Here is a 26,318-nt window from a genome sequence, read left to right as displayed (position 1 = left end):
TCTACAGTGTGGTTCACCGGGATGTCGAAAGTGAGCGAAAGCACCTCGAAAGCACCTCGTCTATGTTGGTGATGTGGTTGGGCTGGATGTATTTGTCGGCAATCTTTTTACTGCAGTAGGAGCGGAAGATGGCCAGCTTTTCCTTGTATCCATCGGAAGTTGCTGCGCCACGGTAGTCCTTGCCCGGATGGATAGATGGCGTCGTTTCATAAAACGAAAGCACCAAGACGGACCTCCTTGAAAATATAAGATTTTCATTTCTTCTGCAAGCGTTATTGCCCTCAGTCGAATGGTGACTGTAGAGACGCTTCTCCCGGCTGTTCTTTGATCATTAATCCATTGCTCGAGTTGGTCTTCCAACTCGGGCCACCTCGTCTTGTTTCTGCGGAAACTCAGCTTCATCTTCTTGACTTGGCGAAGCTCGTTTTCTGCTTCCTCCACTTGTGAACCATGAATTCGTTGACCTTGAATTCTCTCGCGGCTGCTCGATTCCCATGTTCCTCCGCGTAACTGATAGCTTGCAGTTTAAACTGTGCTTCGTAAGCGTGTCTCTGCATAGGTGCCATTTTCGGGGGTCCTTAGCCATACCGATGTTGTTTTGCACAATGCACATACCGGCGCTATATACCTACTGGGGGCGTGCATTTCGCCTCCTTTTTCACGCGCACCCTTCCCCCGCATGCTGTCCTCAGTCACGTCCGCCTTTCCTCTATATAAGCAGCGTGTCGGCAGGAAATGCTCCCAGTCAGTCAAGCGGAGCGCTCATCAAAGTCACACAACACTTACAGATTTTGGAACTCAGTGCGCACATAAGGCCCACTGCATTATAAGGCGCCCCGTCCATTTGGGAGAAAATTTAAGACTTTTACGTGCGCCTTATGGTCGTGAAAATATGGTAATCTGAACTTCAGTCTTAAATTAAACAGTGACTTCTAACCGTTTGAGATTTTCATTGTGTGAACCCTAGGACCACTGTTGATTTAGCTAGCAGTTATCTACCGTCCTCCTGACCCATACTCGAATTTAATAAATTCTCTGAATTTGTGAACTGGTGTTCCACACAGATAACATTTTAATCATGGCTGATTTTAGCCTCTTTACTTCCTATTCACTCATCCATCCATCCATTTTCTGTACCGCTTATCCTCACTAGGGTCGTGGGCTGCTGGAGCCTATCCCAGCTATCTTCGGGCGAGAGATGGGGTACACCAGCCAATCGTAGGGCACATAGAAACAAACAAACATTCACACTCACATTCACACCTAAGGGCAATTCAGAGTCTTCAATCAACCTACCATGCATGTTTTTGGGATGTGGGAGGAAACCAGACTACCTGTAGAAAACCCACCCAGGCACGGGGAGAACAGGATTTGAACCTCGGTCCTCAGAACTGTTAGGAAGATGTGTAACCAGTTGGTCACCGTGCCGTGTGACTTTAATAATAGAAAATTTAATCATCTTTTAGCAGGGTGTTTCAGACATTGATTGACTTTTAGTTTCATGTACTGTAACTATTACGTACATGAACTAACCTATACTAATGGAAATATAATCACGTCAACCAATGTAATGGTTCTCCCATATACATCTGCTATGTCTAACCGCTACTTCATAAAATTTGAGGTTTTCATCTGGCATCAGTCTGACCATGCCCATATATTAGCTGTAATAATATTGGTTTAACTACTACTGCGCTGTCTGAAAAATGAAATATTACCCACAGCTATTATATTGCTTCCTTTCCTTCTCATCTTGGTCCTATTAATACAACCCCAATTCCAATGAAGTTGGGACGTTGTGTTCAGCATAAATAAAAACAGAATACAATGATTTGCAAATCATGTTCAACCTATATTTAATTGAATTCACTACAAAGACAAGACATTTAATGTTCAAACTGATAAACCTTATTGTTTTTAGCAAATAATCATTAACTTAGAATTTTATGTCTTTCCAAAAAAGCTGGGACAGGGTCATGTTTACCACTGTGTTACATCACCTTTTCTTTTAACAACATTCAATAAACGTTTTGGAACTCAGGACACTAATTGTTGTAGCTTTGTAGGTGGAATTCTTTCCCATTCTTGCTTGATGTACAGCTTCAGCTGTTCAACAGTCCAGGGTCTCCGTTGTCATATTTTACGCTTCATAATGCGCCACACATTTTCAATGGGAGAGAGGTCTGGACTGCAGGCAGGCCAGTCTAGTACCCGCACTCTTTTACTCCGAAGCCACGCTGTTGTAACACGTGTAGAATGTGGTTTGGCATTGTCTTGCTGGAATAAGCAGGGGCGTCCATGAAAAAAATGGTGCCTTCACAGACGTGTAAGTTACCCATGCCATTGGCATAACACAGCCCCCATAACATCACAGATGCTGGCTTTTGAACTTTGCGTCCATAACAGTCTGGATGGTTCATTTCCTCTTTGGCCCGGAGGACACGACATCCACAGTTTCCGAAAACAATTTGAAATGTGAACTCGTCGGACCACAGAACACTTTTCCACTTTGCATCAGTCCATCTTAGATGAGCTCGGGCCCAGAGAAGCTGGCGTCGTTTCTGTGTGTTGTTGATAAATGGCTTTTGCTTTGCATAGTAGAGTTTCAAGTTGCACTTACAGATGTAGCGCTGAACTGTATTTACTGACATTGGTTTTCTGAAGTGTTCCTGAGCCCATGTGGTGATATCCTTTACACATTGATGTCGGTTTTTGATGCAGTGCCGCCTGACGGATCGAAAGGTCACAGGCATTCAATCTTGGTTTTTGCCCTTGCTGCTGACATGCAGTGATTTCTCCAGATTCTCTGAAACTTTTGATGATATTATGGACCGTAGATGATGAACTCCCTAAATTCCTTGCAATTGTACGTTGAGGAACATTGTCCTTAAACTGTTCGGCTATTTTCTCACATAGTTGTTCACAAGGAGGTGAACCTCGCTCCATCTTTGCATGTGAATGACTGAGCAATTCAGGGAAGCTCCTTTTATACCCAATCATGGCACCCACCTGTTCCCAATTAGCCTGTCCACCTGTGGGATCTTCCAAACAGGTGTTTGATGAGCATTTCTCAACTTTCTCAGTCTTTTTTGCCACCTGTCCCAGCTTTTTTGGAACGTGATGCAGCCATAAAATTCCAAGTTAATGATTATTTGCTCAAATCAATAAAGTTTATCAGTTTGAACATTAAATATATTTTCTTTGTTGTGTATTCAATTAAATATAGGTGGAACATGATTTGCAAATCATTGTATTGTGTTTTTATTTATGTTTAACACAACGTCCCAACTTCAATGAAATTGGGGTTGTAATTCTACAAACAATTTTAACGTTCTCTCCATTCTCTATTTGGGCTCTACTACTCTGTAATGCTGCGATTGGCTGGCGACCAGTTCAGGCAGTGACGTGCGGTCAGGGTAAGGCAAGTGAGGCCGAGCCGCACTGCCCACTAGTGGTCTTTCCTTACCACTGCATGTGAATAGTAAAAAAAAAAAAAAAGAATTATGATTACATTAAATTGTTCCATTTTAGTTCTATGGTCTGTGCTTTACATTGATTTTCTTTTCAATCCAATAATTTCCATGATTTAATCATTAAAATAGCTGAATTTTCATATTTCCTGTTCAAATGCATAGGACGCGCAGTTACGAGTCACGCTGAGTCATCGCTCGCATGCTGCTTCAAGAGACCGCGCACACATCCATTCAGGCAGGCTGTGATTGGTCCGTGGCTTAACACAAGAGACATTGGTGTTTCCTCATTACTTCGCCAATAATATACGTTTTATCACACATTTACTGCACTTACTGATGTTGAACAGACATGTAATATCCGCATGTCACTGAGTTCAGGGTATACTCCGCGTCTCGCCCGAAGATAGCTGGGATAGGCTCCAGCATGACCGTGACCCTAGTGAGGATAAGTGGTACAGAAAATGGAAGGATGGATAATGTGGAATGCACTACCCATGGAAATTAAAGCGGCCACCTCTGCAGAAATGTTTAACTCTCGATTTAAGACTTAGTTTTGCACCTTGCTTTTGATTTAACCACACGTAGTCTGCAAATAGTCTCTCGCCCTGCCTCACTCCCTAGCATTTTGGATTTTGGCCTGGAGTACTCGATAAGCAAAGTGAGGTTGTCGCTGTTGCTCGAGAGGATGCCGCGTCGACTGACAGGGAGAGGAACTGCGGAAGACCATTTCGCCGGAACAGTCTACCTGCTGCGCTTCATTTCATCTATTTGACTCTCATGCTGTTTAAATATTGTAGAGCAATTTATCAATCATCTTATGAGGTCAATGCCGCCCACTGCATCTATTGTATCCTGATCATCCTGGATAAGAGATTCCTGCATCAGTGATCCCTTCTCAAGGTTTCTTCCTTTTTTTCTGAAATGGGTTTTCTGGGAGTTGTTGCTTGATCTCTGTGAACTGCGAGCTTGTAAAGAGACTTTATTGATTGTGGTGCTATATGAATAAAATTGACTCGACTTGGCTGTACAACAACGCTAATCTTCTATTACATTGCCCATCTTTACCCAACACATACATGAAAACCCTTACCCTTCTGTGTGCCCACCTTCAGGCATTAGTCTAACAAAAGGGAAAATCAAAAGACCTCTTGACGGATCCTGGATTTTCTCATTAATTAAGAGGCTAATTTCAACCTGAATTAAAAATACATTTCACACAACTTTAAGGCAGTCAATAATTCTCATAATACGAAGAGGACTATAATATTTTACAGCACATTTGTGAACTAAATTTAATTTTCTTTTGAATTATAATTTTCACTTTAATTATTTTTGTTCTTTTGAAGCGTGATAAAATAGTGGTGTCCAATACACTATGTGGTTGACCTGAGAGCAGTGTGAAGGTGACAGAGTAGATGCCGTTCTCCTTGGTGGCACTGACACTCTCTGAGTAGGTGATGTCCACCTGGAACTTCACAGGCTTCTGGAAAACTGTTGGACCAGCTGTGGACTTATACTCAGCTCGAAAACTTGTCTGGGATATGACACTGTGGCTCAGACTGGGTATCTGAGGAGGAGAGCAGACCACTTTTGCATCACTGAAGCAAATTTGATTGCAGCAATGGAGCAAAAAAAAATATAAAAATAAAAAAAAACAGGAGATGAAGTAACAAAAGACTTGATGTTACATGAAAACACACTGTAACAGTTTCAGTAAGGGATGTCCCGATCCGTTCTTTGAGATTGGAAATTGGTCCGATGTCAACAATAAAACCGAGTACCGAATCAGATCAGACTGGATGTAAAATCTCAGATTTTAACCACTCAATGAATTAAAAACACCGATGACGAGCTACCGAAGATTATCATCGAACACACAGCACTTATATCTCTCAAAATAATTCATATTGGTACACAAATATTATATAAACACATAGAAACAGGCAATATAACAATACTCTCAGGCATATATTCTTCAAACCCTATGAAAAACACGTTTTATGAAGAATATTTGATCATGTCTTCTACTTTCTTTGTTACCGCATGTGTATCACATTGCGTGCACCACACTGCCCCTCTAAGGTCAAAACGTGTACAGCAGTTACTTTATGTAACCCATTGGTTATTAATAAATCGGTAAATTTTTCCTCATGCCCACTGTTGAAGATTATTGTTCTCTGTTTGAGTAATATCACTTGATCAAGCCTTTACTATCATTCCATACAACTAAATAAGTAAATTATGTGTGATTATTGTTTAAATCGAATCGGACCGATATCGGTATCGGCCAAAACTTAAGGCTGCAATATTGGTATTGGATCAGAAGTAAATAAGTTGGATCGGGACATCCCTAGTGTCTGTGTTGACAGGAAGATAGGAACATAGGCACTGAAAGTCTGGGGCACATAGTGCTGTGTTTTTGAACTGGAGGAAAAGCAGACTGCAACACAGCTAAACACTCCATTCAGAGGCATAGTTCACATTTGAGAGATTTGAACATTTTTATGAATGTAGAATGTAAATCAACACGCCAAAGTAATGACCAGTCTTATTTTGATATAGTTTTGTGAAGAGTTTGTTTGGTAATGTGATGAAGTTCTCAGTATACTGTAAACATATTTAGTTATCTATAAATATATACTCCCCTCCAAAAGTATTGGAACAGCTGACATTTTTGCTGTAGACTGATACATGGGGGATTTGCATCACCTTGGTAAAGGTTCTTCGTATCGTCAGTGAATAAATTTTTTTTAATTTTCTCTGTACTTTTTAAAAATTTCAGCCCGGCCTTCCTATTCCTCAAAGATTGGTTTGCATGTTTTGGTATAGTCTCTATACTATTGTTCATGTATTCTTCGAGAAAAAGTGGATCGTTATACATTCAGTACTACCCTGTTTTGGATTCTTTACAGCTCACACATTTCTGACATTATCAGCGGGTATTTTTCTTTCCTGTTTTGGTCTTCCAATAAGACATCTGTTACTTAGTAAACCAGTAGTATCTTCCTTCTTTAGGGTAATCCACATAGTTGAATTATGGCTCTGATTGATTGACTTTTCATCAGCTTCACCATTGCCTTTTTTAACTCATTAGACAGCTTTATGGTTTGTTACACCTCTAATAAGTGAATTCAAACAAAAGGTATCATCTTTTAAGTTGTGGATTATATCCAGACGTAAATACCCAGATATAAAAGATAAAATGTTGATCTATAATGCTAATACTTTCCAAGGGGGTTGTATCAAGAAGAGTCAAAAAAAGAGACCTACAGAGAGGAAAGCATGGACAATGTCTGCCTTTATGGAGCTGAGAGGTTTGTCTTTGATTACGATGAAGATCTGCTCCTCTTTCTCCAGTGTGATGAAGTTCCCGAACCAGGACTTTTTTGCAAGCCTACATAAAAATAAAACAGATGACATCAAAACCTAAACTTACAAAACAAGGTATCGCAATAATCTTGCACTTCTGTGGCTAATACTACTTTTTGAAAAGACTGTGTAATAAACAATCAATATAGTAAGTTTCATTATTTGCATCAATTTATCAAACAAGTCCAAAAATGGCCAACAAGTACATTTACAAATACTTACAAAATAAATTCTCATAATGTGTACTGCTGTGCTACTCACTCTGGAGACGAGTCTGGGGTGAGACTGGACATGTCCTCTTGTGTGGGAACTGCACATGTAAGAACTTGGTCAGTACACACAGCGCGTGTGTGTGTGTGTGTGTATATTGAGAGCTAATTTCCAAAACACGATAAAAGGTATTTTATTTTTGTTTTATATTGATATGGTTGGTTTTTGATGGAATGCATCACATCCGTTTCAATTAATCAGCGTTCAATCAGCATTGTAAACAGCGAGAGTGCACACACAATAGTAAACAATGTTTTTGTTGCCTCTCTGAGTAGTACAGTCCTTGCTCATGTGGGATAATTTGGTTTTCCTGTGAAAATGTGAGTTCCTGTATCAGAAGTTCAAGTCCTACTCCACATGTAAAGTGCCTTGAGATAACGTCTATTGTTCTTTTTCATTTTTGAACAGGTTCAGACTGAACCAGTAAAATGATTTAACATCATAAAATTACGATTTGTAAAATGTATATGTCTGGGAAAATAAATTTAGTTTTTCTCAAAATAATAAAAAATATTTTTTATGCTTTGGAAACGAGCCGCATAATTTATGTATTGCAACAGCATGTTATGTTGTGTTGCATCATCACCAAGTGTGTCTATTTTATTCAATTAACAGTATGCTAGACAGCAGATTGTGAAGACGACTTTCTGAAGGTTATTAGAGATGATCGAGTTTGATAACTATCTCACCCAATCACATCTCAGCTTTTATCCACAGATTTGTTGAGAAAATGTTACCTTTTGGTAACCATGAGGGGCGGTCAAAAGTCTTCTTTTCCTTTCGGCTTGTCCCTTTAGGGGTCGCCACAGCATGTCATCCTTTTCCATGTAAGCCAAACTCCTGCATCCTCCTCTCGAACACCAACTGTTCTCATGTCTTCCCTCACGACATCCATCAAACTTCTCTTTGGTCTTCCTCTAGCTCTCTTGCCTGGCAGCTCCATCCTCATCATCCTTCTACCAATATACTCACTCTCTGTCCACTGGATGTGTCCAAACCATTGAAGTCTGCTCTCTCTAACTTTGTCTCCAAAACATCGAACCTTGGCTGTCCCTCTGATGAGCTCATTTCTAATTTTATCCAACCTGGTCACTGCGAGAGCGAACCTCAACATCTTCATTTCTGCCACCTCCAGCTCTGCTTCCTGTTGTCTCTTCAGTGCCACTGTCTCTAATCCGTACATCATGGCTGGCCTCACCACTGTTTTATAAACTTTGACCTTCATCCGAGCAGAGACTCTTCTGCCACATAACACACCTGACACCTTCCTCCACCCGTTCCGACCTGCTTTGACCCGTTTCTTCAATTCCTGACCACACTCACCATTGCTCTGGACGGTTGACCCCAAGTATTTAAAGTCCTCCACCCTTGGTATCTCTTTTCCCTGTAGCATCACTCTCCCCCCACTACGCCTCTCATTCATGCACATATATTCTGTTTTACTTCGGCTAATCTTCATTCCTCTCCTTTCCAGTGCATGCCTCCATCTTTCTAACTGTTCCTTCCTCCACCTGCTCCCTGCTTTCACTGCAGATCACAATGTCATCTGCAAACATCATGGTCCACGGGGATTCCAGTCTAACTTCATCTGTCAGCCTATCCATCACCACTGCAAACAGGAAGGGGCTCACGGCTGATCCCTGATGCAGTCCCACCTCCACCTTAAATTCGTCTGTCACACCTACAGCACACCTCACCACTGTTCTGCTGCCCTCGTACATGTCCTGTATTATTCTAACATACTTCTCTGCCACTCTAGACTTCCGCATGCAGTACCACAGTTCCTCTCTGCGTACTCTGTCATAGGTTTTCTCTAGATCTACAAAGACACAATGAAGCTCCTTCTGACCTTCTCTGTACCTCTCCATCAGCACCCTCAAGGCAAATAATGCATCTGTGGTACTCTTTCTAGGCATGAAACCATACCATTACTTGCAAATACTCACTTCTGTCCTGAGTCTAGCCTCCACTACTCTTTCCCATAACTTCATTGTGTGGCTCATCAACTTTATTCCTCTATAGTTCCCACAGCTCTGCACATCACCGTTGTTCTTAAAAATGCGCACCAGCACACTTTTCCTCCATTCCTCAGGCATCTTCTCACACGCTAGAATTCTATTGAACAAGCTGGTCAAAAACTCGACAGCCACCTCTCCTAGATGCTTCCATACCTCCACAGGAATGTCATCAGGACCAACTTTTCATCCTCTTTAATGCCTTTCTAACTTCCCCCCTACTAATCATTGCCACTTCCTGGTCCACTTGTCTACTCTCCCTTCTCTCTAATTTTCCTCATTCATCAACTCCTTGAAGTATTCTTTCCATCTATCTAGCACACTACTGGCACCAGTCAACATATTTCCATCTCGATCCTTAATCCCCCTAACCTGCTGCACATCCTTCCCATCTCTATCCCTCTGTCTGGCCAACCTGTATAGATCCTTTTCTCCTTCTTTAGTGTCCAACCTGGCATACATGTCATCATATGCCTCTTGTTTGGCCTTTGCCACCTCTACCTTTGCCCTATGTCGCATCTCAATGTATTCCTTTCGCCTCTCCTCGGTTCTCTCAGTGTCCTACTTCTTCTTAGCTAACCTTTTTCCTTGTATGATTTCCTGTACTGTGAGGTTCCACCACCAAGTCTCATTCTCTCCTTTCCTGCCAGAAGATACACCAAGTACTCTCCTGCCTGCCTCTCTGATCACCTTATTCTGCAGTGGTCCAGTCTTCTGGAAGCTGCTCCTGTCCACCGAGAGCCTGTCTCACCTCTTCCCGAAAAGATGCACAACACCCATCCTGTCTCAGCTTCTACCATATGGTTCTCTGCTCTGCCTTTGTCTTCCTAATCTTCCTCCCCACCACCAGAGTCATCTTACAAACCACCATCCTATGCTGTCTAGCCACACTCACCCCTACCTCTACCTTATAGTCGGTAACCTCATTCAGATGACATCGTCTGCACAAGATAATCCCCCTGCGTGCTTCTACCTCCGCTCTTGTAGGTGACCCTATGTTCCTGCCTGTTCTGGAAAAAGGTGTTCACTACAGCCATTTGCATCCTTTTTGTAAAGTCTATCACCATCTGTCCCTCCAAGTTCCTTTCCTGGATGCCATACTTACCCATCACTTCTTCATCACCCCTATTTCCTTCACCAACATGTCCATTACAATCTGCACCAATCACGACTCTCTCTCTCTGTCTGGGATGTTCAAAACTACTTCATCTAGCTCCTTCCAGAATTTCTCTTTCACCTCTAGGTCACATCCTACCTGTGGGACATAGCCACGAATCACATTATACATCACACCCTCAATTTCAAGTTTCAGCCTCATCACTCAATCTGATACTCTTTTCACCTCCAAGACATTCTTAGCCAACACTTATTTTAAAATAACCCGGACTCCATTTCTCTTCCCATCTACACCATGGTAAAATAATTTAAACCCTGCCCCTAAACTTCTAGCCTTACTGCCTTTCCACCTGGTCTCCTGGACACACAATATATCAACCTTTCTCCTAATCATCATGTCAACCAACTCCTGAGATTTTCCTGTCATAGTCCCAACATTCAAAGTCCCCAGATTCAGTTCTAGGCTCTGTGCTTTCCTCTTCTCCTTCTGCCGAAGAACCCGCTTTCCACCTCTTCAACGTCGACCCACAGTAGCTGAATTTCCACCGGCACCCTGCAGGTTGACGGCGCCGGTGGCGGACGTTGTTAACCCGGGCTACGACCGATCCGGTATGGAATTCTTTGGACGTACGCTCATATTTGTTTGGCAAAGTTTTAAGCCGGATCCCCTTGCTGACGCAACCCTCTGCATTTATCCAGGCTTGGGAGCGGCCTACAGTTTGCACTGGCTTGTGCCCCCCATAGGGCTGGATTACGGTCGGTCAAAAGTAATTAGCCCAATTTAATTTGACTTACTAATACTGTAGTTTTTCTTCAGACATTTTCAGGGTTTGAAATTTTAATACTTGTTTTAAGGTTTATTTTTAAGCTTTTTATTTCTCTCTTTTGTAAAATGTTTAATGGTGGTTCCCCTTCTAAAGCAATAAATTTAATGACAGCTCCCTGCTTCTGACAGGCATCCAACAATGACCTCAATTCCAAAATGGCTGACATGAAGAGGAAAGGCTAAAACAAAACTTTTTGTATTTAAACTATCAACCGTGAACATTTTCTGAAAAAAATAAATACTTGACTTCCCCTCTTATATATATGGATATCATTGTGTTCAATGTACTATATGGGTTACATAGATTGTTGGCTCAATAACTTGTTTTGTTGTCTCACAAACTATGAGATACTGATTCTGAACATAGATGAAAATGACAACTCAGTCTCCATATGTCAATCCTCCACTCCAACACTACCTTGCATTTTCCTGCGATGGAAACGAGGTGAGCCCAGGAAGCTGTTCTTGATGGAGTTGAGGCGCGTCCTCCAGGGCATGCCCCCAATCGAGGGGCTGGGTGGAGGTGTTGGGCTAGGTGTTCCAGTTGGGCTGTCCCTTGGTGTGTGCACCGGGGTGTCTTTGGGAGTGGGGAGAGGGCTTCCTCTAGGGGAAGGATGGGGGGTAACCTGCGAGTTGGGGAAAGATTTGCCATTGTGGTCAGGGTGTAGGTGGTGGCGGCGCAGGGGTGACATAGGAGGCACGGGAGACAGAGGGATGGAAAGCTTTGGAGGGACAGTAAGGGGAGGGTGGTGCATCACACGGGGGCTGTCGGGGATGCAGGGTGCTAAAGGCTGGATGGGTGTGGAGGGCTCAGACTTGGGGGTGGAGGCAGTCTGAGCTGTGTTGGGGAGTGGGTTGGACCTGGTAGTCAGCAGAGGCTTCGCAGACACTTTGGGCTTGGCAGGGAGGGTCTGGGTGCGAGGGTGCATAAGGGGAGACCCCATCTTGGGATGGAAGGAGTTGGGTGTGCGGGGCCCCACCCCATTAAGGCGGACCTCAAGGGAGTGGGTGGGGCTCCAATTGGGGGACTGACACAAGTCTGAGGACTGGGGTGGAATGAAAAACCGCCGGTTGGGCTGTGATTTGTCATGCACCGGTAAACATGACAACAAAGTCAGCCAAGAGAAAGTGCGGCAGCCAGGGAAACACCATGGCCCAATAAAAGTTCATTCCCATGAATAAAACACAGCAGGAAAAGCAACAAAAAAAAAGCGTGTGGGAGATGGGTTGAGAAGTGGAGCAGGCAGGAGGAAGTGAGAGTGCAAGAAAGAAAGAAAAACAGAACATGCGATTAGCAAAGTGATTATCAGCCAACCATGAGGCAGCAGGATTCATGATGCATTAAAAGCAGAGATGCACTGAGATCAAAACAGCTGACCTGAGTTCTTGCCACTTTGAAAGACAATGTTACATATTTATGTCAGTTCTACAAGTAACAAGTTTTATTTACAGGTACAGATATTTTTTTTCCCAAGAGTTTTTTTTCCTTTTTTAACTACAACCCCATTCTAATGAAGTTGGGACGTTGTGTTAAACATGAATAAAAACAGAATACAATGATTTTCAAATCATGTTCAACATATGTTTAATTGAATACACTATAAAGACACAGTATTTAATGTTCAAACTGATAAACTTTATTGTTTTTAGCAAATCATCATTAACTTAGAATTTTATGGCTGCAACACGTTCCAAAAAAGCTGGGACAGGTGGCAAAAAAGACTGAAAAAGTTGAGGAATGCTTATCAAACACGCTTGGAACATCCCACAGGTGAACAGGCTAATTGGGAACAGGTGGGTGCCATGATTGGGTAAAAAAGGAGCTTCCCTGAATTGCTCAGTCATTCACAAGCAAAGATGGGGCCGGGTTCTGTGTTTTTGGAAAATGTGGACGTCGTTTTCTCCGGGCCAAAGTGGAAAAGAACCATCCATGTAAGCGGCAAGGCCAAAAACCAACATTGAAAAGCCATTTATCAACAACACCCAAAAACGGCGCTGACTTATCTGGGCCCGAGCTCATCTAAGATGGACTGATGCAATGTGGAAAAGTGCTCTGTGGTCCGACGAGTCCACATTTCAAATTGTTTTTGGAAATTATGGACGTCGTGTCCTCCGGGCCAAGGAGGAAAAGAACCATCCGGACTGTTATGGACGCAAAGTTCATAAGCCAGCATCTGTGATGGTATGGGGCTGTGTTAGTGCCAATGGCATGGGTAACTTACACATCTATGAAGGTACCATTAATGCTGAAAGGTACATACAGGTTTTGGAGAAACATATGCTGCCATCCAAGCAATGTCTTTTTCATGGACGCCCCTGCTTATTTCAGCAAGACAATGCCAAACCACATTCTGCACGTGTTACAATTGTGTGGCTTCGTAGTAAAAGAGTGCGGGTACTAGACTGGCCTGCCTACAGTCCAGACCTGTCTCCCATTGAAAATGTGTGGCGCATTATTAAGCGTAAAATACCACAACGGAGACCCCGGATTGTTGAACAGCTGAAGCTGTACATCAAGCAAGAATGGGAAAGAATTCCACCTACAAAGCTTCAACAATTAATGTCCTCAGTTCCCAAATGTTTCATGAATGTTGTTAAAAGAAAAGTTGATGTAACAGTGGTAAACATGACCCCGTCCCAGCTTTTTTGGCACGTGTTTCAGCCATGAAATTCCAAATTAATGATTATTTGCTAAAAACAATCAAGTTTATCAGTTTGAAAATTTAATATCTTGTCTTTGTCGTGTATTCAATTAAATATAGGTCGAACATGATTTGCAAATCATTGTATTCTGTTTTTATTTATGTTTAACACAACGTCCCAACTTCATTGGAATTGGGGTTGTACATCAATGTTCAATCAATTGATTTGTCCTTATATAACAGTCAGTCGGGTAGTTTGGATTTTTTTCCCCCGCTCGGGTCCAACTAAGCAATCCAAGCCAGAAATATCGGTGCATCTCTGAACCACTAGCGAGTGAACCAGTTGAAAGCTAACAAAGCTTAATCCTCCACCCGAGATAGCAGAGTGCATGCATTGTAGTGCTGTAGATACGCAAGGCTGTGGAATGAGTGACCAGGTCAAAACAGTGTATAACCCACAGCTGAACAAACTACAGCAGAGCCAGTCTGACATGACCATCCACTTTGTTCTTATGGTAACATTATCAAGCATGTGTGACAACTGCTTCACCACAAATGGTATTTCACAGACTATGTATCTGTGTATGTGAAAATGGCATAAAACAATCAGCCTCATGAAGAAACCTTGTAACTTAATGACTGCATGTGCCACACACAAAGATCAGCACATGGTCACTTGGGGCATTTGTTTGACGAAACAAAGTGGTTTGGTTGAACATTTTGATGCTTACCTATACTGTACAAAGTTTGTCTTTATCGATAAATGCTATTAATTTGCTTATTTTAGTGGAAAAATACAATCCATCAGGTTAAATATCAGCACAAATCAGCAAAATGATATAATGATACTCCATCTGTCGCCAACCAGGAAAAACTCTATTACCATGTCAGAATTTGATACAGTTGACCAAAAAACTGTCGCGAAAACAGTTCAGCAACTGAAATTATCAACGAGCTGTCAGTACCATCTGACTTTTTCAAAGCTATTGTGAAGTCTGTGCGCACTGATTTGCAGCAAATAATCAATTGCTCACTTCAGTCAGGCGAGTTTCCTAAAGCATTTAGCTATTATGCTGCACACAAATGGAATAAGTTGCCAACAGAAGTGACGTCAGCCCCAAGTGTGAATGTTTTAAAATTCCAGGTTAAAAACTCTTCTTTTTAAGCATGCTTTTTAGAGCATTTCCACTTTTAAATTATATTTATTGCACTGTACGCTGTTTTAATTGTACTTTTATTTTTTTTCTTTGTTTTAAATGTTTATAAGCTGTTTTTTCTTTCTTTTCAAATGCTTTTAATCATGTAAAGCATATTGCGTTACCTTGTGTATGAAATGCGCTATCTAAATAAATTTGCTCTGCTTTGCTTTGCTTTGCTTTATTTGAGGTGTCAAGATTCATTAATTCATTCATTCATTTTCCATACCGCTTATCCTCACTGGGGTCCCGGGCATGCTGGAGCCTATCCCAGCTGACTCTGGGCGAGAGGCAGGGTACAACCTGAACTGGTTGCCAGCCAATCGCAGGGGGTGTCAAGATTCATACAATAAACTTCAACCAGGATTTGTAACATACTATGCATTAGACTTTCGTCTTCCATATCTGCTTTAGTTAATGTCCCATGTGTTAGCGGTACTCTTATTGTGTGGCGCTCTGGAGGCTGAATAAAGTTTGTTACAGTCAATATCAGTGTGTTCGTCTGGCTTTTTTTCTTTCTACACACAAATACTCAACGTATTTTATAGTAATAAATAGATTGACGCAAGCACGCTTGACCTCTTTTTTGGAAAACTGCTTGCTATCTACCAAATTGTACAGAAGTACTCGAACTAAAAATATAAGACATTATTTCATGCTTGACGGTGAGGTATCACAGTACTTTTTTAATATTGTGAAACCCTTTTTCTATCGATGATAACAATGCGTCCAGGCCCTTAGGTGGAAAGGCAGCCTCAAGTCATTTGACTAAGGGTTCACATACCTTTTCCACCCTGCACTGTAATTGCATACATGGTGTGTTCAGTCAAAAATATGATTGATGATATTGTTCGTGTGGAAATAGGTGTCTATTGTTGTGACTCAGATGAAGATAAGATCACATCTAATTCATGCAGAAAATCAGGTAATTATATAGCGTTCACATACTTTACCTTGCCACTGTACTGTATATTAAATGAATTATATAATTTAAATACATTGATTTAACTAGACACCAGTACTGCAGAATGCTTCATGTCATGTTAGCTGCAATCAGGTTTTTTTTAACAACAGCAAGAGACACACAGTGTAATTTGATTGTCTCAACATCCAAGGACAAATCTGACTATTTAGTTGCTAAATGCTTCAATTCTAAATGCTTCAAAATTTGCTTGTTTCATCATGAGTAGATTTTTTTAATAGGAGTTTTTTTCTGAGAACATTGCCATGCTAAGGGGAAGTTTACACCATCTCACACTCTGACACAGCATATAAAGTCAGCTGGTATAAAAATAAACGTTACATTACTATATATTAATGTAAAGCCAAGGAAAGCTGCATGGTTACAATTGGCCATTTTTGTTTGTAGTCATGGTGTGGTGCAAATGATGGAATTACATCACAAGTGAAAAGTCCATTGTCAACGTTCTCATGAAAAGATGAAAATCATAAATGAAATATGATATTTTCTTCCTGAGTCATTGAACTGCACTGATGTCCAAAAACTATAAATACACAGCTCCAAGCGCATACAAACACCTTCATCACCACAAACACACTCTCACTGTTGTTCCTTTCGACCTAATCCCACCCCCACACACCAACCCGCTAGAGGCTAAAAATATGTCTAAAAACATCACACACGGAAAGCTGTATTTGTTCTTTTTATAGTTTAGAATGCTGTTATTTTAGGAAATAAAACTTTTATGTCTAGACAATGACTGATATTAAGTTGTTGACAACATGGACATCAGAAAATACCGTGGGATAATTAGTAGGGATGCGACGAATACCGTTCGGTACGCTCTGCTCGGGATGATACGCCTGCCCGATGATAGCTGGGATAGGCTCCAGCACTCCCGCGACCCTTGTGAGGATAAGCAGCTCAACGAATGGATGGATGGATGAACATACCTGTTGTGCCACTTATGATAAACATAAGAAAATAACCCGTGCAGTGGGGGCATTTATTGCTGTAGCTTTGCAGCCCTTTTCTGTGGTCAAAGATGTGTTTGGCTAACTCGATGAAAATGTTAGACCTACATCATTTTGTGCCCTGCCGTGCACATTGCAGCGAAGTTTTACCTCACGACCTCTATCACTATGAAAGTGTAACAATTGGATTGAATGTGGGTCAACTGGTCTTGCCTGCAGAATGGGGTGCAGGCATGACCCGCGCTTAATCTAATTATTACACAAGCATTTTATTTTGTATACATTTTTGTATGTTTTCATTTGTTATACTGCACATATTTTATACTACTGCATTGTTAAGTGTATACAATTAGTCAAGGAAGAAGAGTCAGTTTGATAGTCATAATTTGGAGGGAGAACAAAGTTCTCTTCATGCACGAAACGGTGTACAGAAATGCGGCTCAAATTACCATGTACTGTCCCATCCCTAACAATTAGATATTTTTGGTATTTTAATGACAAATCATTCAATAACAGGTTGATGATCGAGAGTGTCACGTATAAGCTGGTAAAGAGAAGCCAAAATACAGAACAGTTTCTGCATTTGTGTGTGTGCGTTATGACATTGCAGCATAGCAAGTCAGTGACGCTGCATTGAAGGAAGGTAGCATGGACAGATAGATGCTTACCCTCGGACTGCTGAGCGGACTGATGGACAGACCGGAGGACGCTCCACTGATCGACCGTGACCTACACGCACACACACAAAACAGAGAAAGTCAGCAGTCATGAATTATTCTGTAAAGTAAGACACTGCCCACATATAAAATGGTAGCAATCACACAACATGTAGATATTAAGAAAGGCCAGACACCACAACTGTTTGTTTTTGTTTTTGTTTTAATAAACAACTGATGGCTTGAGTGACATCTGATCCAGAAAACTGGAGCAGTGACTGAAATCGGAATCTATCTATTCTAATTCTAATCTATTGTTCAAATGTTGATCTCAATGTTGCTACTCTCTTTATTCAATCTATTGTAACTGTTAAGTGATCACTGATATTAATCATATTCTTATCAGACTTCAAAGAGAGAAGGGCATGGTCTAAGAAATAAACCATTACATATTGGGTTTAGCTCCAGATGAAGGTGCATAGCTACCAAATCTTTTTGCGTTGTTAATATTCCATAGTTACTTTCTCTCTTTTTTACCTTCATTTTATCCAGTGCGAGAATTTCACTCCCCTTTTAAAAAAGGATTGGAGCAGTGAGGAAAAAGTTCCATATTATTTTGCAGCAGAAGGAAAGCATTTAAGTTTGATCACAAAAACTGAAAATGAAACAAAATGTCAAAATTTCAGCTTCTATTTTCAGGTATTTACATCTGTATTTGAGACACAATTTAGAAGAACGCATAATCTACAACGAAATGCCACATTTCTAGGTGATCTTAAGTACTGGAACAGATAGACTTAAAATAGATTAAAGTGGTGTTTTTTCCAGGCTTTCACGGTAGCCTCTTTTGTTTTCAATTGTTTTGGGTTTTAGTCTCATTAACAGGTAAATGCTGAAACCACTTGCTTTTGAGGAACTCGTTGTTTTGCTGTTTGTGTTTGAGTCTTTCCTTTCTGCATGGCAAAGGATCACGCAATGTATTCTGTTGCATCTTTAATTTGACAGACAACATTTTGTGCACTACTGAGTTCATTTTTCTGCTGCAATCATGTGTTACATCATTCAGTTCAATTCAATCCAAATCAATTCAATACCTTAGATCAAAGGAAAAATTAGTGGGTTTAAACAAAATGCGCCATCTTCTAGATTGATCAGATCCTTGAAATAAAGCCTGAAATGTTTATCTCTTGTGTCTTATTCATATTTTGAAAAAATTGTGGAACTGGCCTCACTGTTCCAGTGCTTTTGGAGGGAAGTGAATATATCATGATAAAATAAATCCAGGTTAGGCAAAGATTTACAAATTAGCGCCACAGCCATTAATTGCTTTGGACGTAACCTTGAGTACATGTGAAAAATAAGAATACAAATAAATAAATAATCTAAATGTAATCTAAATACTGCACAGACAGCGTGGGCAAACATTGAAACAACAACCAATGAAACAGATTATGGATTAATAATTTATAATAAAAGGTTATACAGATGCACACAATCTTTACAAGATTTACATCCATTGTCCACCCCCCCCCACACACCCTTTCATAAGCTTTTCCATTTTTATTCATGTGTCATTAACTTTTCATTTTCCTCCTTCTCTTCTTCCCTTCATTGACAAGACAATGCCATGCTGACGTCTTCGAAGAATTTTACACTTAACTGCCCATGGACAATTTGGCTTTATTTGGAGTGAAAATTAAAAACACTGTATCATGATTAAATATCCTGGAGAACACACAAAAACACACACGTGTGCGCACACACAGACATGCATCATCAGTGAACAAAAAAACTGCTAAACCTAATTTGTCATGGCCCTTGTTTATCTCTTTATCGCCTTGGACCTGGAGTTTTTCAGCTTTTTATGATGTCTGTTTATCTCTTCGTAGACTACATAACAATTTCTATACTAATTTTCATTGTTTTGGTTGCAGGAGTGAAGCACAGTAAAAAAACAGGAAAATACAGCAACGATGAAGAATAATTAACAATAATTATCATTTTGAAAAACTAATATGCAACACATACATGTAAAATACACATATTTTAATAAGCTTTTATTCACAGAAAAAAAAAAAGAAATACAGATTGATAGATGTTAAGTTGACACCACATACACTAATTAAATTAGAAGTAAAGATTATGAACAGAATGGACCAATACCTTTCTTCCTTGCTGCAGTTAGCGTTTGTGATATCCAAGCTTTTACTAAAAACAGATTTGCTAAAAAGGGGATAGACAAAAAAATAATAATAAAAAAAGACAGACACAAAGCCTGTCACATGAGGAATCCTACTGTACAAATGTACAAATGTGCAACAATCAATACAATAAACAAAACCTTGGAACAAATTGGGCAATATGAAATTTTAAAATGAAATAAGGATGAAACGCGGATGTGTTAACCAGTCGGTCACTGTGCCGCCTAATAATAATAACACTTGAGACTATGTGAGTCCCGGGATGTACCTGTCACGGAAACAGGAATCCCAACCCAGGAACAATGAGTCCCTGCATCTTATCATCACGGAGTACAGATACAGTAATCCTCCTCTATATCTCGGTTCTTGCTTTGTAGATTTCTATTACAGTTGTTATTCTATTTTTTATACTGTTTGTACAATATCTTTGTGTTATTCATTGCTCTTGTTCTCTCTCAATATATTATAGAGTATGTGTTTAGGCCCTATCACGACGAACGATAGAATCGTTGATGTTTTTTCATGCCACTGATAAAATGATATGAGAGTATAATAATTCAAGTACATCCTTTTTATGAACAATACATTTTTTTATTCTAATTCTAAGAATATTGAACATTGACATTGTTATGTAGAACAATAAATAATATAAATAAAATGGACTCAGGCTCTGTTCACAAAAATTGCACTGAAAAAAATATTAAACATTTGGCACAGAGGTATAAACAGTCATGAATGCCTTAACAGACACTCAAGTTTCCAGTTCGTTAAGAAAAAGTGCAAAGTAGCAAAATTAATAACAAAATTAGATCAAAGAAACCTATTTTGATTCAAGATTGGTACTACTTTTTCAAGGTCTGCAGCCTTTCTTTAAATGCTGCTTTGTCAACATGTTCAATGGCTACATCTCTTACAATAGTGAGTAAAGCTATACTGTATATAATGTAAGTATATGTGCACCATATACACTGTCACATTTGTATTTGCAGTGTTGGGAAAAGGGTTCCAAAATTGCAAGCTGATGGAAAACTGGAAATGTTCCACCGTTTGAACATGTTTTGTTCGCCACTGAAGAGATTGGGTGGAATAGTTGTGTTTAAAATGGATTTTGTCACTTTGAGGTTTTAAATTGTGTTGTCTTTGTTGCGACTTCATACATATTCAACATAGATCCCTGAATAATAATAAGAATAATAATTTACTGAATTAGTTAAGGATGAGGAAAGTTTTAAAATAGCAACGACAACAACTGCTGACCTATCAAAGCACGAAATGTGCACCATATTTTCATGACCATAAGGCGTACTTATAATGCGGCGCGCCTTATGTGTGCACCGAGTTCCAAAATCTGTAAATGTTGTTGTGTGACTTTAATGAGCGCTCTGCTTGACTTACTGGGAGCATTTCCTGCCGACACACTGCTTATATAGAGGAAGGCGGACATGACTGTGGACAGCATACGGACGTAAAGGGGGAAGGGTGCGCGTGACAGAGGACGCTAAAGACACGCCCCCAGTAGGTATATAGCACCGGGATGTGCATCGGTTTGGCTAAGGACCCCGAAAATGGCATCTACGAAGAGACACGCTTACGAAGCACAGTTTAAACTGCAAGCTACCATTTACGTGGAGGAACACGGCAATCGAGCAGCCGGGAGAGAATTCAAGATCACCAAATCCATGGTTCGCAAGTGGAGGAAGCAGGAAAACGAGCTTCGCCAAGTCAAGAAGATGAAGCTGAGTTTCCGCGGAAACAAGGCGAGGTGGCCCGAGTTGGAAGACCAACTCGAGCAATGGATTATGAGCAAAGAACAGCCGGAAGAAGCGTCTCTACAGTCACCATTCGACTGAGTGCAATAAGTCGGGGCTTGCCATCATTCCAGGAGGCTAGACGAAGGAACTCCAACCGCTGGACATCGGTGTAAACAGGGCGTTCAAAGTGAAGTTGCGAGCGGCGTGGGAACCATGGATGACAGATGGCGAACACAGCTTCACTAAGACTAGGAGGCAGTGCCGGGTTAATCCACAATTTGTGAATGGATTGTGGATGCTTGGGCTAGCGTGTCTGCTTGCACTGTTGTTCGAGCTTTTGTAAAAGCCGGCATCATTACTGAGGAGACGCACGGCAACGAGACTGACTCTGACAATGACGAGAGGGAACCTGGTATGTTTGATTGAAAACTTGCCCAGCTGTTCATTTCGGATACAGAAGATGAGGACTTTGATGGGTTTGTGGATGAGGATTGATAAAAAAATAACGTGAGTACATTGTTAAATACTTAAATAAAGTACAACCGAACTCAGTTTTGCTCCCGCTGCCTTTTTAAAAACATTGTTTTAGCGTGCATGGATGCTATCCTATGTTTTACCATGTCTGCGCCTTTTAATACGGTGCACCTTATGGTCGTGAAAATACGGTACTTTCTACTTTACTTTACTTTACTACTGGAAGGCAAACAGAAAGATCAAACTATTTCAATGTAGAATACATATCCCTATTGTATTATTTCATATTGGATTTAATCTCATACATTTGGTTATACATTTCAGAAACTTGTCTTAAAAATAGTATTAATTTAAATATATCCATGGCACGGTGGGTGACTGGTTAGCACATCTGCCTCACAGTTCTGAGGACTAGGGTTCAAATCCCGGCCCCGCCTGTGTGGAGTGTGCATGTTCTCCCTGTGCCTGGGTGGGTTTTCTCCGGGCACTCCGGTTTCCTCCCACATCCCTAAAACATGCGTGGTAGGTTGATTGAAGAATCTAAATTCCCCGTCGGTGTGAATGTGAATGCGAACAGTTTTTTGTTTCTGTGTGCCCTGCGATTGGCTGGCAACCAGTTCAGGATGTAGCCCGACCCTAGTGAGGATAAGCGTAAAAGAAAATGGATGGATGGATTAATATATCCATCCATCCCATCCATCCATCCATTTTCCTCCTGTTATCCGAGGTCGGGTCGCGGGGACAGCAGCCTCAGCAGGAAAGCCCAGACTTCCCTCTACCCAGCCACTTCCTCCAACTCTTCCGAGGGGATCCCAAGGCGTTCCCAGGCCAGCTGAGAGACATAGTCTATCCAGCGTGTCCTGGGTCGTCCCCGGGGTCTCCTCCTGGTGGAACGTGCCCGGAACACCTCACCAGGTAAGCGTCCGGGAGGCATCCTAATCAGATGCCCGAGCCACCTCATCTAGCTCCTCTCAATGCGGAGGAGCAGCGGCTCTACTCTGAGCCCCTCCCGGATGACCGAGCTTCTCACCCTATCTCTAAGAGAGAGCCCGGACACCCTGTAGAGGAAACTCATTTCGGCCGCTTGTATCCGGGATCTTGTTCTCTCGGTCACGACCCACAGCTCGTGACCATAGGTGAGGGTAGGAACCGGACCGATACACAGTCCGCATCACTGCAGACGCTGCACCGATCCGCCTGTCGATCTCCCGTTCGATTCTTCCCTCACTCTTGAAGACCCCAAGATATTTGAACTCCTCCACTTGGGGCAGGATGTCATCCCCGACCTGGAGAGGGGACTCCGCCCTTTTCCGACTGAGCACCAATGTCTCAAATTTGGAGGTGCTGATTCTTATCCTAGCCGCTTCACACTCAGCTGCAAAGCGCTCCAGTGAGAGTTGGAGATCACGGGTTGATGAAGCCAACAGAAACACATCATCTGCAAAAAGCAAACATGCAATTCTGAGGTCACCAAACCGGACTCCCTGTACGCCTTGGCTGCTCCTAGAAATTCTGTCCATAAAAGTTATGAACAGAATCGGTGACAAAGGGTAGCCTTTGCGGAGTCCAACCCTCACCGGAAACGAGGCCGACTTACTGCCGGCAACGCGGACCAAACTCTGACACTGGTCATACTGGGACCAAACAGCCCGTATCAGGGGGTTTGGCACCCCATACTCCCGAAGCACCCCCCACATAACTCCCTGAGGGACACGGTCGAACACCTTCTCCAAGTCTACAAACTCAAGTAGATTGGTTGGGACCTCAACCCCAGAGATAGGAGAGCCCAACTCAGAGACCCCAGACTCTTTTTCCTCATGGGAAGACGTGTCGGTGGAATTGAGGTTGGGCGAACTATCCATGCACCCTCGAGGACACTGCCGAGGGTGTAGAGCTGGTCCACTGTTCCACGGCCAGGAGGAAAACCACACTGCTCCTCCTGAATCTGAGATTCGACTTCCCGATGGACCCTCCTCTCCAGCACCCCTGAATACACCTTTGGGCCTGCCAGGTCGGATCGGCATCGTCCCCCACCATCGGACCCAACTCACCAGCAGGTGGTGATCAGTTGACAGCTCTGCCTCTCTCTTTACCCGAGTGTCCAAGACATGTGGCCGCAAGTCCGATGACACGACCACAAACTCGATCATTGAACTACGACCTAGGGTGTCCTGGTGCCAAGTGCACGTGTGGACACCCTGACTCCTGAGGGGGGGCCCCAGTGACCCGCATCCGGGCAAGGGAAAATGCGACCGAATAATTTTTCTCATCATAGGGGTCTTTGGAGCCGTGCTTTGTCTGGTCCCTCACCTAGGACCTGTTTGCCATGGGTGACCCTACCAGGCACGTGAAGCCCGAGACAACTTAGCTGCTAGGATCATTGGGACACACAAACCCCTCACCACAATAAGGTGACGGCTCAAGGATAGTATATATAAATATAAATACAGTTAGTTTTAAATAATCTTGGTTTGACTTGTCAATGAGTGATCAGAGCGTAGTTATAGCTCAGTCTCTGGCCTAGCTCAGTCTCTGGCCTGCTGACTGAACATAATCATGTACTTGATCAGAGATTTGAGTAAGTTCCCACGAAGCTATAGTATAACTATCAATGAATTTAATCAATATAAGCCTTATGTATGAGTGTAAAATGTGTATCATATTGTAGAACAATACCTTGCAAGCAAAACTATTATGTACAGTAGCTATTTTTATCATCCAGGACTAGATAACTTAAATAATGATAATGTTAAAAACTTTCTTGGAAGACTATGAAGGTGTTCAGTCACTTACCTCTGACCATGCTTTGCCATGTCGATGGCTCGCCGTACTGGGACAGGTGATCCTCCCTCTGTGACGCTAAGCACTTCCATCGACTTCCTCTCTGGTCTCCGTTTCCCGTGACGACTCAGCATGGGGGAGTCCACACGCTTCCTGGGAGGGTCTGCTGAGCAGAATTCCGAGTTCAATGAGTGAATAGGGTGGCACGGTGGACGACTGGTTAGCACATCTGCTTCACAGTTCTGAGAACCCGGGTTCAAATCCAGCCTCGCCTGTGTGGAGTTTGCATGTTCTTCCCATGCCTGCGTAAGGTTTCTCCGGGCATTCCGGTTTCCTCCCACTTCCCAAAAACATGCATGGTAGAATAATTGAAGACTATAAATTGTGAGTAGGTGTGAATGTGAGTGCCAATTATTGTTTGTTTATATGTGCCTGAAGATAGCTGGGATAGGCTCCAGCATGGCCACAACCCTAGTGAGGATAAGCAGTACGGAAAATGGATGGATGGATGAGTGAATAGGAAGTAAAGAGTTAGGTAATTAGTAGATGTAACGGATGTCGAGCAACACGAATACAAAGACTGGCCTATTCTTTGAATAAGACCCACATGTTACAGGATGTCTGTGTCAAATCAAATGAACACTTAAACCAAATAAAGCTCATTCTTTTCCCCTCGTAAAACCTCAACTTGAAAAAGGCTTCATTGTGGAAGACCCCTGGATGGCCAGGAGACCTACAGGTCCCACCATGATGGTCACACTGCAACTGGGGGGAGGAAGTGATTGCTAAATGGGCAGAACAATGGAACAGGCCTTCTTTTATTAGCCCACAAGTCTCTGGTCAGCAGTTTCAGAAAACAGGCATCTGGTGTTACCTCGGGATCACTTCACTCCTCACCAAAGACACTGCAAGTTGGACTCCACGTGACTGAGTACCATGTGTTGAACATGGATAATTAAATTACAGAAATCCCCCGTCTGCATTCGGAGACAAACCTGCGTGAATATTCTAAATGTATAACTTGATTTCTGTCATTTTAATGTGTTGATTCTACAGATTTGACGACGAGACTGCTCGTGAAGAACTGTACAATTGTGTTTTTAGCCAAACGTATGAAATGACCTTGTGTTGATCAACATTATTAGATATAATGGAACTAAGATTGAAACAATCATTTTGTATGCTTAATCTCTGCGTGAGACAGTTTCAAAGTTGGGACTCGTTTATTTGAAAATGTGCTGAGAAAATGTGCTGAGTTTCAACCCGTGCGTGACTCACGCATATAGAAGGAAAATGTAGAATGGAAATCCGAGTCAGCACGGTGGGTGACTGGTAAGCACATCTGCCTCACAGTTCTGGGAACCGGGGTTCAAATCCTGGCCCCGCCTGTGTGGAGTTTGCATGTTCTCCCCGTGCATGCGTGGGTTTTCTCCGGGCACTCCGGTTTCCTCCCACATCCCAAAAACATGCATGGTAGGTTAATTGGAAACTCTAAATTGCCCGTAGGTATGAATGTGAGCGTGAAATATAGTTTGTTTATATGTGCCCTGTGATTGGCTGGCGACCGGTTCAGGGTGTAACACGCCTCTCGCCCGAAGATAGCTGGGATAGGC

General features: G+C 42.0%; 1 protein-coding gene across 10 annotated transcripts in view; it reads right to left on the bottom strand.

Annotated features, from left to right (window-relative positions):
- LOC133399205 (serine/threonine-protein kinase BRSK2-like) overlaps positions 1-26,318 on the bottom strand; it is a 156,399-nt gene that overhangs the window by 17,234 nt on the left and 112,847 nt on the right. For 3 of the 10 annotated variants that reach the window (XM_061670540.1, XM_061670541.1, XM_061670546.1), the window contains exons 12-18: positions 24,718-24,871; positions 19,662-19,721; positions 17,511-17,571; positions 11,488-12,145; positions 7,104-7,152; positions 6,744-6,867; positions 4,860-5,040 (exon numbers count right to left, since the gene is read on the bottom strand). In XM_061670540.1, the coding sequence (XP_061526524.1) occupies positions 4,860-5,040; positions 6,744-6,867; positions 7,104-7,152; positions 11,488-12,145; positions 17,511-17,571; positions 19,662-19,721; positions 24,718-24,871 (1,287 nt within the window). The remainder of the gene's footprint in view (positions 1-4,859; positions 5,041-6,743; positions 6,868-7,103; positions 7,153-11,487; positions 12,146-17,510; positions 17,572-19,661; positions 19,722-24,717; positions 24,872-26,318) is intronic. The other 7 variants (XM_061670547.1, XM_061670542.1, XM_061670548.1 and 4 more) reach the window with 7 other exon arrangements.

Source organism: Phycodurus eques, chromosome 2 (assembly GCF_024500275.1).
Source record: "Phycodurus eques isolate BA_2022a chromosome 2, UOR_Pequ_1.1, whole genome shotgun sequence".
Taxonomy (NCBI): Eukaryota; Metazoa; Chordata; class Actinopteri; order Syngnathiformes; family Syngnathidae; genus Phycodurus; species Phycodurus eques.
The sequence above is the reverse complement of the archived record's forward strand: the minus strand, read 5'-3'. Positions and strand labels throughout refer to the sequence as shown.